This window comes from Pleurodeles waltl, chromosome 9 (assembly GCF_031143425.1).
Source record: "Pleurodeles waltl isolate 20211129_DDA chromosome 9, aPleWal1.hap1.20221129, whole genome shotgun sequence".
Taxonomy (NCBI): domain Eukaryota; kingdom Metazoa; phylum Chordata; class Amphibia; order Caudata; family Salamandridae; genus Pleurodeles; species Pleurodeles waltl.
Window position 1 is genome coordinate 65,196,947 of NC_090448.1, and position 13,350 is coordinate 65,210,296.

A 13,350-nucleotide genomic window follows, 5' to 3' on the forward strand; every position below is an offset into this window, starting at 1 on the left:
ATTTTTTTCCAAGCAGTTGTGATCGTAAATACTTTCAAAACACTTCCACATAAGCCTATTTCATTTGTCAGCATTCCACATTGTACAATGCAGATGCGACTAAAGCTTCCTTTCAGACACCCATGAAACATTCTCATTAACGGTCACTTTCCTTAAAAAAAAAAAAAAAAAACATGTTAACTAGTGGAAGTTTTAAAAACATAGGTGAACGACACTAAAAGTAACAGCTTCAGAATGGGCATCAAATTTATACTATTTTATGTTGCTGAAGATAGTGGTAGTTACCCCCAAATGAAAATGTGCAGTACAGATTTCAAGACTTCCTCTTCGCTCCTCTGGTAGTCCCATTGTGGCTGTGCTCAAATCCTACAAAGCCACTGGTCTCCCATCCCATCAGTGCGCAATATTCCCTCCCTTATTGACATGCTCCTTTCTGCTCTGCCAGTTTGCGCCTTAGGTCCTTCAAATTCTCAGTTAGAAGCTCCACTTCATCAAAACGCCCACCATGCTTTGCATCAAAAATATAAGCTTTGATGTTGTCTATCTGCTGGAGGAGGAGATCTTCTTCTATAACTTCCTCTTCTCCTGCATCACCATCGTCTTCCTCAAAAGGATTACTGGATGTGCTTTGTTCAAAAGGGTTTGAAGAATGTTTTAATTGATCATGGAAAGGATTTGTAACATCTTCAAATGGATTAGGACCACAGTTCCCTGCTTGCTCTGCTGGCAGATCAATATCCTCCTCCTCCTCAAACGGGTTATACGCTTGCTTGGCATTTTGAAGAACTTTGCTGCTGGTTAAAGGCATAGAAGCTTCACAAGCAAGGTCTTCGGCAAAGGGATTGAATGGGTCGATTGGACTGGATATCCCTTTTTCAGTGCAGGGGTTAGGGAGGGTAGCTTTGCTTTCATTCGGTACGAAGATTTCCTCAGGAACCAGAGTCTCTTGATTAGGTTGATTTGGAACAGGTTCTAGAGGCGTTGGTGCAAAATCAGGGATGTGTTTTATCCTCCCATCATCCAACTCCACTGTGTGGTTAATATGATTTTGCTTCTCCTTGCTAGTATCATGCTGGAACGGTCTCATCTCTCGGAAGTCCAGAGACTGTGCTGTGAGATCATGAGTCACACATTTGCTCCGCTCCCTCTCCCACTCTTTCTCCCGCAACACCTCCAATTGTTCCTGCTGTACGGCCTCTTCCTCTGCCAACTTCTTCGATAGCTCAATTGCCATTTCAATTTGCTGCTGTTCATACTCATCCTGCAGCTGACGTAGGTTCTCCTGTAGCATCTGCACTTCATCGTTCCGGTTGGCTTCCCTGGCCTGTTCAATGTAAGATGAGATGTTGTGGATCTGTTGGAGCAGTGGGTCTGCGATGTGAGAATCACGTGGTGTGCTGAATGTAGGGAGCCAGCCCTCCGCTTTCCTTATTTTGCCCTTTTGTAGATTAGGCACTTCCCCATTTGGAGCAGCAACTGATCTTGAGACAAAGTCTTTACTTCTTGCTTCCATTCTTCGCTGTGCCTCAATTGCTGCCTAGGAAGACAAAAGCAAAAAGAAATTTGAAATAACAAATACACACGCTTAGGCTTGACAGCGCCAGCTTTAAGAATTACAAGATCTCTAACTGTAACTCTCTGAAGTACAGATCTGAAAGATCTATTGTGCCTAAAGGCTGCTTAATTGTAAATGCCACATAATAGGCCTAATGTTCACATATATTATGGCAGTGTCAAACCTAATCCCAACTCTGGGCAAAACCAATCACTGATTAATATCCTTCGTTCCAATATTAAATACTGCTCACAACCCTATTCTGCCTAAGAAAATCAAAGTGAAAACAAACATGAACTTAAAAAGAGGTTTACAGCGAAGTCTGAAAACAACAATGCGATAGGCTAGAGAACTTTCTAGAAGCTCCCCACCTCAACGTAGGGAAAATTCTCGATAGTGAGCATTCCACCAAACAAAGTACCAAAACCTTGATTAACAAAAACCAGCCAGTGATACAAGTTGGAGGTCACAAAAAAGGTCAGGCTAAAGTGTGGCACGTCTGCGGGTCGGGAACTCAAATCCTACTGCAAGACATAATAAACCAATCTAGAGGGCAAAATAGTGTACTATTCCAATCACATAGAACCTAAACAGGCCTCTCCTGCTAAATGTTTTACTCTCTACAGCTCTGTAGCATGCATCACCAACCTACTAAAATACGCTGTCATTCTCGAACCCACAATGGCTCAAAAACATCCTAACTAAGGGGATTGCCCATACTTCTACAAGAGTAAGCAGGACAACTGTCTATCCCACAATCATCTACTGGCTTCAAACCATTTAAGAGATTAGACAGTCACTTGCAAGCATCACCACGTTATTTTTGAAAGCTGTTCTGAAATGTAAGCGTTATGAAAGCTTGCAAGACAACAGACCACGAATTGTTTATTTTTGCCCTTGAGTGAATTGTAACAGCCAACGTATACAAAATAGGTACACTGACCGATCTAGTCTTCGGGTTCGCGCCTTACCTTGGTAATTAGCACCTGTATGCTCGAATGGTACAGGTAATTCAACACCACCAGCACAAATTGATTTATGCAGACAATAATCAGATCAACCTCCAACTGGAAAGTGAATTAGGGAGCCAGTCACCCATCACCAACTTACATGCACCGCTCCACTCCTCTACCTATTGTTTTCAAATACAGCTCCCTCTGCTTTACAACTTAGTTTCGTGCCATATATATATATATATATATATATATATATATATATATATATATGTCTCAGTTAAATGCAGTGGTCATAGGCATCAAGATCATGTAACATCTAGAGTGGGAGTTTATCACTCCTACAAAGGAAACATCGAGTGGAACAAACAAGTCTTGCAATCCAATCTAAGAGACAAGAAATGTACAAAATCATGGCAAGGCTCAGCCTCAATTTGAAATTAACCTTAAAGGGGGCACAGGCAGCACCAAAGCAATGCAAGCGCTCTGGTGGTGAGCTCTGTACGGACTCCTTGAAATGGTCGCCTAACCTCTTCAAGGTAGGATTTTAGAAACTAAATACTAAATGCCAGGGAATAAAAAATAAAAAAAAATAGTGTGGTGATGGCTACCAACTAGTATGGGCATGGTTATGCCCCCACCCCAACTGAAAGGGGGAACAGTCTTTCAGCTACCCCCGCATACTAAAACATCTTATCCCACGGCAAGCAAGTGGACATTTGATTATTTGGGGATTGGGTTTTACATTTGGGCCATGAGAGCTTGGCTAACTCTCAAAATCGCCCCACTTGGAATGGTGAGGGCTGCACTTTTTGGACGCTACCATGTAGAAAAATCCATAAGACCTAGACACATCTGAAAACTAAACATATGGGTGAGTCCAAGGTGGTGTGCTTCACATGCAGCCCGCACCATTTTCTTACCCACAATGCTCTGCAAACCTCCAACTTTGCTGGAAATCACAATTTTTTTCCCCATTTTGTGATGGAACCTTCCGGAATCTGCAGAAATCCACAAAATTCCTACCACCCAGCATTGTCTAATCTATACCAATTACAATTCTGCTGCACTTGTCAGCCTAAAAATGTTTTTTTTTCAAACTGCTCTTTTGGACCCAACTTGGTTCCCCCTCAATTTCGACATGTTTTTGGCTCTTCCCTGTTACAAGCACTTGTCCCACCTATACAAGTGAGGTCTAATTTTTACAGGGAGACTGAGAGGAAAGTTGGGTGGTAGGAAATGTGTCCCGGTGCAGTAATCCCACACAGAAATGTGGGAAAAATGTATTTTTTTTAGCTAAATTTGAGGTTTGCTGAGGATTCTGGGTAAGAAAACATTGGGGGATCCACGCAAGTCACACCTCCCTGGACTCCCTCGGGTGTCTAGTTTTCAGAAATGTCTGGGTTTCGTAGGTTTCCCTAGATGGCTGCTAAGCCAGGACCAAAAACGCATGTGCCTCACCCCCCACCCCCCCCCCCCCCCCCCAGCCCCCAAGCAAAAACAGGTTGTTTTGTATCTGATAATTTTGATGTGTCCAGATAGTTTTGGGGCATTTCCTGTTGCGAGCACAAGGCCTACCCACACAAGTGAGGTACCATTTTTCTCAGGAGATGTGGGGGACTGCTGGGTAGAAGGAAGTTTGTGGCTCCCTTCAGATCCAGAACTTTGCATCATCCAAATGTGAGGAAATTTGTTTTTTCTTGCCAAATGTTGAGGTTTGAAAAGGATTATGGGTAACAGAACCTGGTGTAAGTGCCACAAGTTACCCCACCTTGGATTCCACTAGGTCTCTAGTTTTAAAAAATGCACAGGTTTGGTAGGTTTCCCTAGGTGCCGGCTGAGCTAGAGGCCAAAATCCACAGGTAGGCACTTTGCAAAACACACCTCTGTTTTCTGTGGAAATATTTGATGTGTCCACGTTGTGTTTTGGGGCATTTCCTGTCACGGGCACTAGGCCTACCCACACAAGTGAGGTATCATTTTTATCGGGAGACTTGAGGGAACATAGAATAGCAAAACAAGTGTCATTGCCCCACGTCTTTCTCTACATTGTTTCCTTCCAAATATCAGTGTGTAAAAAAGAAGTCTATTTGAGAAATGCCCTGTAATTCACATGCTAGTATGGGCACCCCAGAATTCAGAGATGTGCAAATAACCACTGCTCCTCAACACCTTATCCTGTGCCCATTTTGGAAATACAAAAGTTTTCTTGATACCTATTTTTCACTCTTTATATTTCAGCAAATGAATTGCTGTATACCTAGTATAGAATGAAAACCTGCAAGGTGCAGCTCATTTATTGGCTCTGGGTACCTAGGGTTCTTGATGAACCTACAAGCCCTATATATAAACCCGCAACCAGAAGAGGCCAGCAAACGTAATGGTATATTGCTTTCAAAAATCTAACATCGCAGGAAAAAGTTACAGAGTAAAACGTAGAGAGAAAATGGCTGTTTTTTTCACCTCAATTTCAATATATATATTTTTTATTTCAGTTGTTATTTTCTGTAGGAAACACTTGTAGGATCTACACAAATTACCCATTGCTGAATTCAGAATTTTGTCTACTTTTCAGAAATGTTTAGGTTCTGGGATCCAGCATTGGTTTCACACCCATTTCTGTCACTGACTGGAAGGAAGCTGAAAGCACATAGAATCGTAAAAATGGGGTATGTCCCAGTAAAATGCCAAAATTGTGTTGAAAAATTGGGTTTTCTGATTCAAGTCTGCCTGTTCCTGAAAGATGGGAAGCTGGTGATGTTAGCATTGCAAACCCTTCGTTGATGCCATTTTCAGGGAAAAAACCACAAGCCTTCTTCTGCAGCCCTTTCTTCCCATTTTGTTGAAAAAAACAAAAAAATTCGCTGTATTTTGGCTAATTTCTTGGTCTCCTTCAGGGGAACCCACAAAGTCTGGGTACCTCTAGAATCCCTAGGATGTTGGAAAAAAAGGGCACAAATTTGGCATGGGTAGCTTATGTAGACAAAAGGTTTTAAGGGCCTAAGCGCCCTGCCCCAAACAGCCAAAAAAAGGCCTGGCACATAAGGGGGTAAAGGCCTGGCAGCGAAGGGGTTGATATAAGAGCTGGGTAGACTGGCAGCATATTCCCACAGTAAGGAATGCTGTATTTTCTGAATTCTGAAGTCTGGATACAAGGGAAAGTCAGACTGGACTCTCCTTCTATAAATAGCCTCTGGAGACAAGCCAGACTTTGGTGCTAGCCCCAGGGCAAAAGGCAATTAGAAACGGCTGTGGACAAGCCGAAGAGAAAGATATTATACTTTGGGCTTGTTTGGATTAGTAAAAAATAAACATTAATTATGAGAAAGCAGTAGGTGGTGTTGATCGGCTCCACGTACATAGTTTGCATCGTCCGCACCGGAAGTGACACCCAAGGCACCTATGTAGACACCACTGAGGCACGCTGACGTGGGTTTCTTTTCACGACTTTCCACACTAGAAGCGCGGAGCCATGAAGTACAATGACCACTAGTGTGGATAACTAGGGCCCTGAAAGGGATACAGCCCGGCCCCTAGAAATCTGTTCACAGAGTGGGGAGTATGGGTAAGCTGGTAAGGAATTCGCAGCTAGATAGTCACTACCAGATAAGGCATTGCCAAAGGTAGGTAACTTGTTCATCTGACAGACACTTCTAGAGCTGCAGATTCCTTACCTTAGAATAGATAACCAAGCAATAACCTCACCAGAGGTGGATTTATGAACCAGATGAGGAAGACATGTAGAACCCAATGGGCAAAATACCCGTCACAACTAACCTGACTGTCCAGGCAGTGGTGTTTGTAACCTGTGCAAAGGCCCACATTGCTACCTGGCATATATCCAGGACTGGAACTCTGCGTGCTCAGTGGTCACAGCTTTGGCTCTGGTGGAGAGAGCGAGCAAGCCCTCAGGATGTTGCTTCTTGGCCAATTTTTATCAGATTTTAATGCAAAGCACAACCTGTAGGAAAAAATACCTTTTGGACATTGTGACTCCCACTTTTTGCTCACTGGTACTGAGATTTTTCGGCTGAGGTGCACTAGGTCTATGCTAAACAGGACCCCAGTGCCAGTGCTCTTTCCCTAAAAACAGGTAACAATGTGTACAATTGGCACACACTCCTCTACCTTTGTAAGTCCCTCATAAGAGGTACCCCTGGTACCTAGGGCATGGGTAGTGGAGAGGGTTCCCAAGGGCTGCAGCACATATTGTGCCATCCTCATGGACCCAATTACAAAAAATAATTACACACACATCTGCCATTGCAGTCTGCGTGTCCTGGTGCAGGCTAGGCGAAAACACAACATGCAAGTCCCTCATAAGAGGTACCCCTGGTACCTAGGGCATGGGTAGTGGAGAGGGTTCCCAAGGGCTGCAGCAAGTATTGTGCCATCCTCATGGACCCAATTAAAAAAAATTATTGCTCACAGCTGCCATTGCAGTCTGCGTGTCCAGGCTAGGCGAAAACACGACATGGCACACCCATTGTGTGGCATGCCCCACTCATTGCACTTAAGTATATGTAAGTCACCCCTAAAGCAGGCCTTGGGGCCCTAAGCCAGGGTGCATTGTATATGATGTGAGGACATATTTGCACAGGGAGATATGATCCTGAACACTCGTCATCACTAGTTCCCCTGCTACATGATGGCTTCACGGAAACCCAGGTGTTTGGTATGAAACAGTCTGTCTTAATACATCCAGGCTGGTCTCAACAAGCCTGTCATCACAGGCAGGTTTCTAACCCCTCTGGAAGAGTGAGAGCCAGGACTCTCAGAGGCCAGAAACACAGCCTCCTCCAGAGGAAGGTGTTAAAAGCTACTCCAGCAGGATTGCTAGTGAATCTGCATAGCAATACCAGGGACTTTAGAGGCTCTACCGCCTTTGATATGCGACTCCAGCTTCCCCAGACGTGGGTGCTGCCACCCCAGCCCTAAGGCCTACTTAGCATCAACACAGGCTGGAAAACTATTCTAGCCACTATGGTGGGCTATCCAAAGTGGACACTTGTGAAAGGGTTCCACCATCTTGTTTCTTGGGGAACTAGGCCTTCTGGGACAGGCTTAAGCCTAATCCCCAACGGAAGTGGTCATTAAGGGGGTGTAGTCACCCTAAGGGTAAGTAGTCCATTGGCTAATACTCTACACGCCCCTAAACTGAGTATTTAGGTGGCCCCCCTGACACCAGAAGAACTGATTTGTTTGACCCAAAGAAGAAGAGGAGGAAAAAGAAGAGCAGAAGGAACGAGAACTCTGGACAACTAGTAGACTTTTGGCACAAAAACCCTGCCTACCTACCTGCTCCAGTCCCGACAATCGTGACATAGCGACTCGCCCTGCAGCTGTGGGGACTCTAAAAGCCTCGGAGGTTTTCCAGCACTTCACCAATCCATCAGCATCTCCCTTGGAGTGGAGGAGCCACTTCTCTGCTTCCTTCAGGCACCAACCAACACGAATGGTCTGCCGTTCTGCTGACCACAAAGTCCACTGCCGCAGCAGCTGTCCAGAAGGTCACCATGCTACCAGGGACCAGTTCCATCTCTCCTTCATGTGAGAAGGCATAAGGACCAACCAGAGCCCAGCTGCACCAATACCTGGGGCACTGGACTCCTTGCAACAACCAAGGTTTGCCGAGGCCCAACCTGGACTCAAACAGCATATCTGAAGAACTCTTCGCCCCCCCCTTCAGGGACATCAGCACTGCAGAGGACATCTTCCAGAGCCATCGTCCAGGTGTCCTGTTTTATCCCTCTTCTTGCAGGTCCTCCGAAGATCTGTGGGTGCCTTGACGCAGAAGCACCAATGACAAAGATCCGCTGCACTAGAGCTCACCAGCCCGGGTCCACAATATCCAATGGTGTTCTCTTGCTCCTAAGAACCCCCCAACCGAGCCGCCATTCGGAGCTTCCGGACTTATTGCTAGTCCTCCCTTGCACTCTCTTTCTAGGTGACCCCCCCCTCGTCGCCAAGTGTGTGGTGCGCAGGGAACCTGATTCAACTAGCACCACGTCACCTAGACATCCCAGAGCAGGTAAAACTGAACTGCTGGTCTTGTGCGTGACTATACACAGCTAGCACTCTACTGTCTACAGGGGGACCCCAGAGAACTGATTGTAAGGACCCCTACGCAGTAAAAAGTACTTCGGAACCTTTACCACGTAAAAGCGCATTTTAAAGTTAAGTGTTACTTACTTGCTAAATCGTTACAAAACTGCGTAAGCACTCATCTTCTTGGAAGTATTCTAGAGCTGAAACATAACATAAACAAGTAACTATTTTTCTAAACAATTGGTCTCAAATTCCTTCTTGAGTGTGTCTTGTTTATTGACTGTGTTCAACAAATGCAGAGCACTACCCTCTGATATGCCTAACTGCTCGCCCACACTACCAAAAAAGAGAGCTTTTGGGATTGTCACTTTTACCCCTATAAACCAATAAGGGTTGTCTGTACTATCTGCATAGTGTAACCTTTCACATGGTGCACTACACAGATAGCCAGCTTCGTACACGACTTATCTGGAGACGGTCCTTTTCTGCAGAGCACAACCCTTTTTAGCTCCGACATCCCCCATGAAGGGTTCATTATCCACCCGGAATTCAAGTGTGCAATCAAGGTAGAAGGAGAACACCCATTTGGGGGTCCACATGATCGAGACACTCCTAATCCTTGGAATGGTGAAGGGGAGCATAGAAAGTAGGCAAGGTGATGGACTGACCTACACGAAAGGGCGTGATCACCTTTGGAAGAAAGAAGGCCCATGTGTAAAGCACCACTTTGTCAGGATGGATGGATAAATAGGGCGGCCTTAATAAGGCCTGTAACTCACTAACTAGTCGGGCAGGTGTTATAGCCAAGAGGACAGCTCTTTTGATAGCAAGTAACCACAGGGAGCAATTGTGAAGTGGCTCAAAGGGAGCGCAGATTAAGAGTGTAAGCCCTAGATTCAATTCCCACTAAGGCATGATAAAAGGAGCAGGGGCGGGGTGGGGGAGGTCAGGGTGGGTGGGGCAGAGGTAATTAACCAAACATTAAAAAAAATGTATGTACAATCGGAGATTTGAAAGGAAAGGGCTGATCAGGCAATCTAAGGAACGCAGAGGTAGCAGAAAGATAACATTTAAGAGTGCCCAGAGCAGAGCATGAAAGAGAATGAATAGAAGCACCTGAGAAAGAGGAGCAGAAAGCGGATCAACATTTCTGTCTGAACACCAAGCCACAAATTTCTTCCAACGGCAAGCGTATACCGTCTTGGTGGGTGAATGCTAATATAACATCAGACTTCAGGAGGAAGGTCAAAGACTGTCAAGTGCCACCTCTCAATCTCCACACAAAAAGGTGAAGACTGGACAGTTTCAGGTGGAGAACTTTCCCCTGCTGCTGTGACAGAAGATCCTCCCGAAAGGGCACCCTGATAGGAGGATTGATTGCCATGCTCAGCAGCTCGGGATACCAGCCTCTCCCTTGATTTTCTTGAGAACTATGGGCAAGAGTGGTATGGGTGGAAAGGAGGACAGGAGCCCTGAGCTCCATACTAGATGAAAAGTGGCGCCAACCGAGAGCTGCCTTGGAAACTTCAGCATGCAAATCTGTTGACACTGCGCATTCTAGGACAGTGACAAACAGATCTAACCACGGCTCTGCTAACGGGTGAAAGACCTTGCGCCACCTCCAGATGGAGACTCCATTCGTGATCCGCTGATCATCTGTGGCTGAGTTCGTCTGCCCTGGAGTTCAGAGAGCCCACCAGGTGTTGAAACACCAGGGAAATGCCCAAACGTTTCAGCCACATCCAGAGACACAGGGCCTCTTGACATAGGGTCCAGGACTCCACCAGGCCAGGTCTATTGCATTAACACATGGCGCTAGTGTTGTCCGTGAACATGCACTAGCCCCCCCATTGATGGAAGGTAGGAAAGCCGTCAATGCCAGTCGGATTGCCCGTAACTTAAATTGACAAGATGTGAACTTTTCAATACAATACTAGTAGACAGTATAAAATCCGTGCTTTCATAAACTGCAACACAAGGTTTGTTGTTTACTGTATTATTTGTCTCTGTAATTGTATATACATTTTAAGTACCTTCAGACCTTTGAAAGAACAGGTTCATGAGCACTTACGTGCTAGTGGAAAAAAATGATAATTCCTACCCGCTGGCTGTATACTATAACACAATACATCACCAGTGTGACATGATTAACATCATCAAATTTCATGGCATTGATACTGGTGAACCTTTACAACGAGGTGGCAACAGGGTTCTGGCACTCAAGACAGCTTGAAAGCAGATGGATAATTTGCTTATGAGCAGTCAATATGGGTCTCAACATGGACAATGAATTGCATGTCTTCCTATCAGAATGATCCTGGAACACAGTTATGGTTCTGTCCCCGAAGTCCCTCTGCCATTAGTTGTTAGTTGTATAGTTGTTATTGTTAACTCACTGTCTACAATGGACTGTGAGCCACAACTTGTAACATGCTTTTACCAAGCTTTGAGGATTGCCATTGGGGCTACTGATAATTACATGAATATAACTTTCACTCCGTATTGCGTTCACACAGAAATCCTGTTACAGACGGTTATTACCGAATTGCCTTTGTAAATATTTCATCCAGCTTTCTGTCATGTTTATTGTATTATTTTACTGTTATGGAATTTTTCATATGTATATGTACTTTTCATTTGTATATGATTGCAAGGCTACTTGAAACTAAGTACTTAACCACGATTATGGACTACGAACACCTTTATGTCCACAGGGAAATGCATGTGCTCTCTCACTTCTGCCTCTCATCTGACTACTAACAGGCTCTTTTTCATGTAGTACTGTCCCAATTGACACCTTATGGACTATACTAAAGAACTAATGGACTGGTCAATTCCTGGGCATCACCTTTTGTCCCTATGTGTTTAACATAAAGGCAATTAGTGTAGGGATCTCAATACACTTAACGCCACAAGCAACATTTTTAGCCACAGAAGGAGTTTCTATCAATTTTTAGTACACATCATAATGTTGGAGCCTTCTCCTTTTTCTCTGCTCTACCACATTTTGGTCTTATTAATTTAATATACTTACTACCATTACATCATGGCCGCCACTCTCACCCATGCCCTCCTCCGCCCGTTCTCTCAATCCTTCCTCTGTGTGACCTGGACTTAGCAGTCACAGCATATATAAGATTGCTGCAACATGGGGAACTTTAGCCACTTAATCAGTATCAACATAATTGTTTTGTAGTGCTTACCGGTATCTTATGAGCCTTTCTTTCAGTTTGTTCTATTACTCTTTTTTATGTTTGATTTACTAGCTACCATCAAAACATGGCTGCCACTTTCCCTCTCTCCTTTGCCCTATCTGCTAGTCCTTTTTTAGTGTCTACTGGGACTTAGCAATCATGGTGTTTACAAATTGACATGTCACACTCTGCGTTCTTACATAAAGAAGTAAGGTGATCTTTTCTACATTTAGTATGGGTAAGGTTCTATAATTATCCCAGCTTGTTTTAATGCCATTTCACCCGCCCCTTTGTTACTTACACGATCCCCAGCTTAGTTAATATTTTTTGCTATTTGTTTTTTAGGCTTATCATGGCCATTTCCATACTCCACACCACGTAAATATTTTTCTGGCATTTACGTGGTTGCTCCTCAGTGTTAGAAATGGGGTCTCTAGTTGCCCGTGGTTTGCACCCTGTCCAAGTAGGGACCCTAACACTAGTCAGGAAGGAACACTGAGGAAGTCACACAGCCAAGATAAACTCTGCTCACCCCATTGGTAGCTTGGCACAAGCCGTCAGGCTTATCTCAGAGGTAATGTGTAAAGTATTTGTACACACTGTAACACAGTCCACACCAGTTTAGAATAATAGCCAATATTTATCTGAATAAATCAAGACCAAACCTACAAAAATCCAACATACACAAGTAAAGATGTCAAAGATATCACTTTTTAAAAGTTTAAATGAGTCTTAATCCATAGGAACCAATGATTGTATCTTTTTAGCACAAAGAGCCTTGGGATGCATCTAAAACAAAAACGATGCAGGCCACATGGGAGGTGAGGTACCGAAAAGCAAAGCGATAAATAGGTTCCTTACTGAGCAGGGGAGGTGAGGAGTCGATTCTTCCCTTGCTGCAGGAGAGGGGACGTGTTCGGTTCCTTACTGGCAGGGGGGGTGATGTGTTGATTCTTTCCTTGCAGGAAAGTCGATGCGTTGATTTCCAGACAAGCAGCCTTGGTTCCTAACTGCAGTGCGGATTCAATGAAAAATTGACACCCAGGGGACAATGCGTGAAAAATCCAGACATGCTGTGTTAAAGGAGCTGCTGTGAAACAGGTACTGCATCGATTTTCCAGCTGTGGGACAGGGGCTGCGTGATTCTTCCACTGCGGTGTGTCTATTTTCTACTTCAGGTCACCAGCTTACACTTCAAAGGGCTCCAGGACTGGAGTGGGCACCACTTGGCAAGTCTGGACTCTCAGCAGGAGAGCCCAGGCAGTGGCAGATGAAGTATTTGATGTCCCTGAGACTTCTTAAAAAGAGGCAAGCTCAGTTTAAGCCCTCGTAGAACCTTGGAAAGCAGGATGTAGAACGCAAAGTCCAGTTCTTTTACTCTAAAACAGAAGCAGCAAGCAGCAAGCCAGCACAATAAATTAACAGGCAGAGTGGCAGTCCGTCCTACAGCTGCTTCCTGGCAGAATGTCCTCAGTCCAGAAGTGTTCTATCTATGTGGGGTCAGAGGTCTAGTACTTATACCCATTTCTGTCTTTGAAGTAGGTGAACTCCAAAGAGAAGTCTTTGTAGTGCACAAGATCCTGCCTTTCTCTGCCCTGGA

General features: G+C 44.6%; 1 protein-coding gene across 2 annotated transcripts in view; it reads right to left on the bottom strand.

Moving 5' to 3' along the window:
• Positions 1 to 228: 228 nt before the first annotated feature.
• RBSN (rabenosyn, RAB effector) overlaps positions 229 to 13,350 on the bottom strand; it is a 307,004-nt gene continuing 293,882 nt past the window's right edge. For both annotated transcript variants that reach the window (XM_069206303.1, XM_069206304.1), the window contains one exon: positions 229 to 1,537. In XM_069206303.1, the coding sequence (XP_069062404.1) occupies positions 416 to 1,537 (1,122 nt within the window). In that variant the 3' untranslated portion in view covers positions 229 to 415. The remainder of the gene's footprint in view (positions 1,538 to 13,350) is intronic.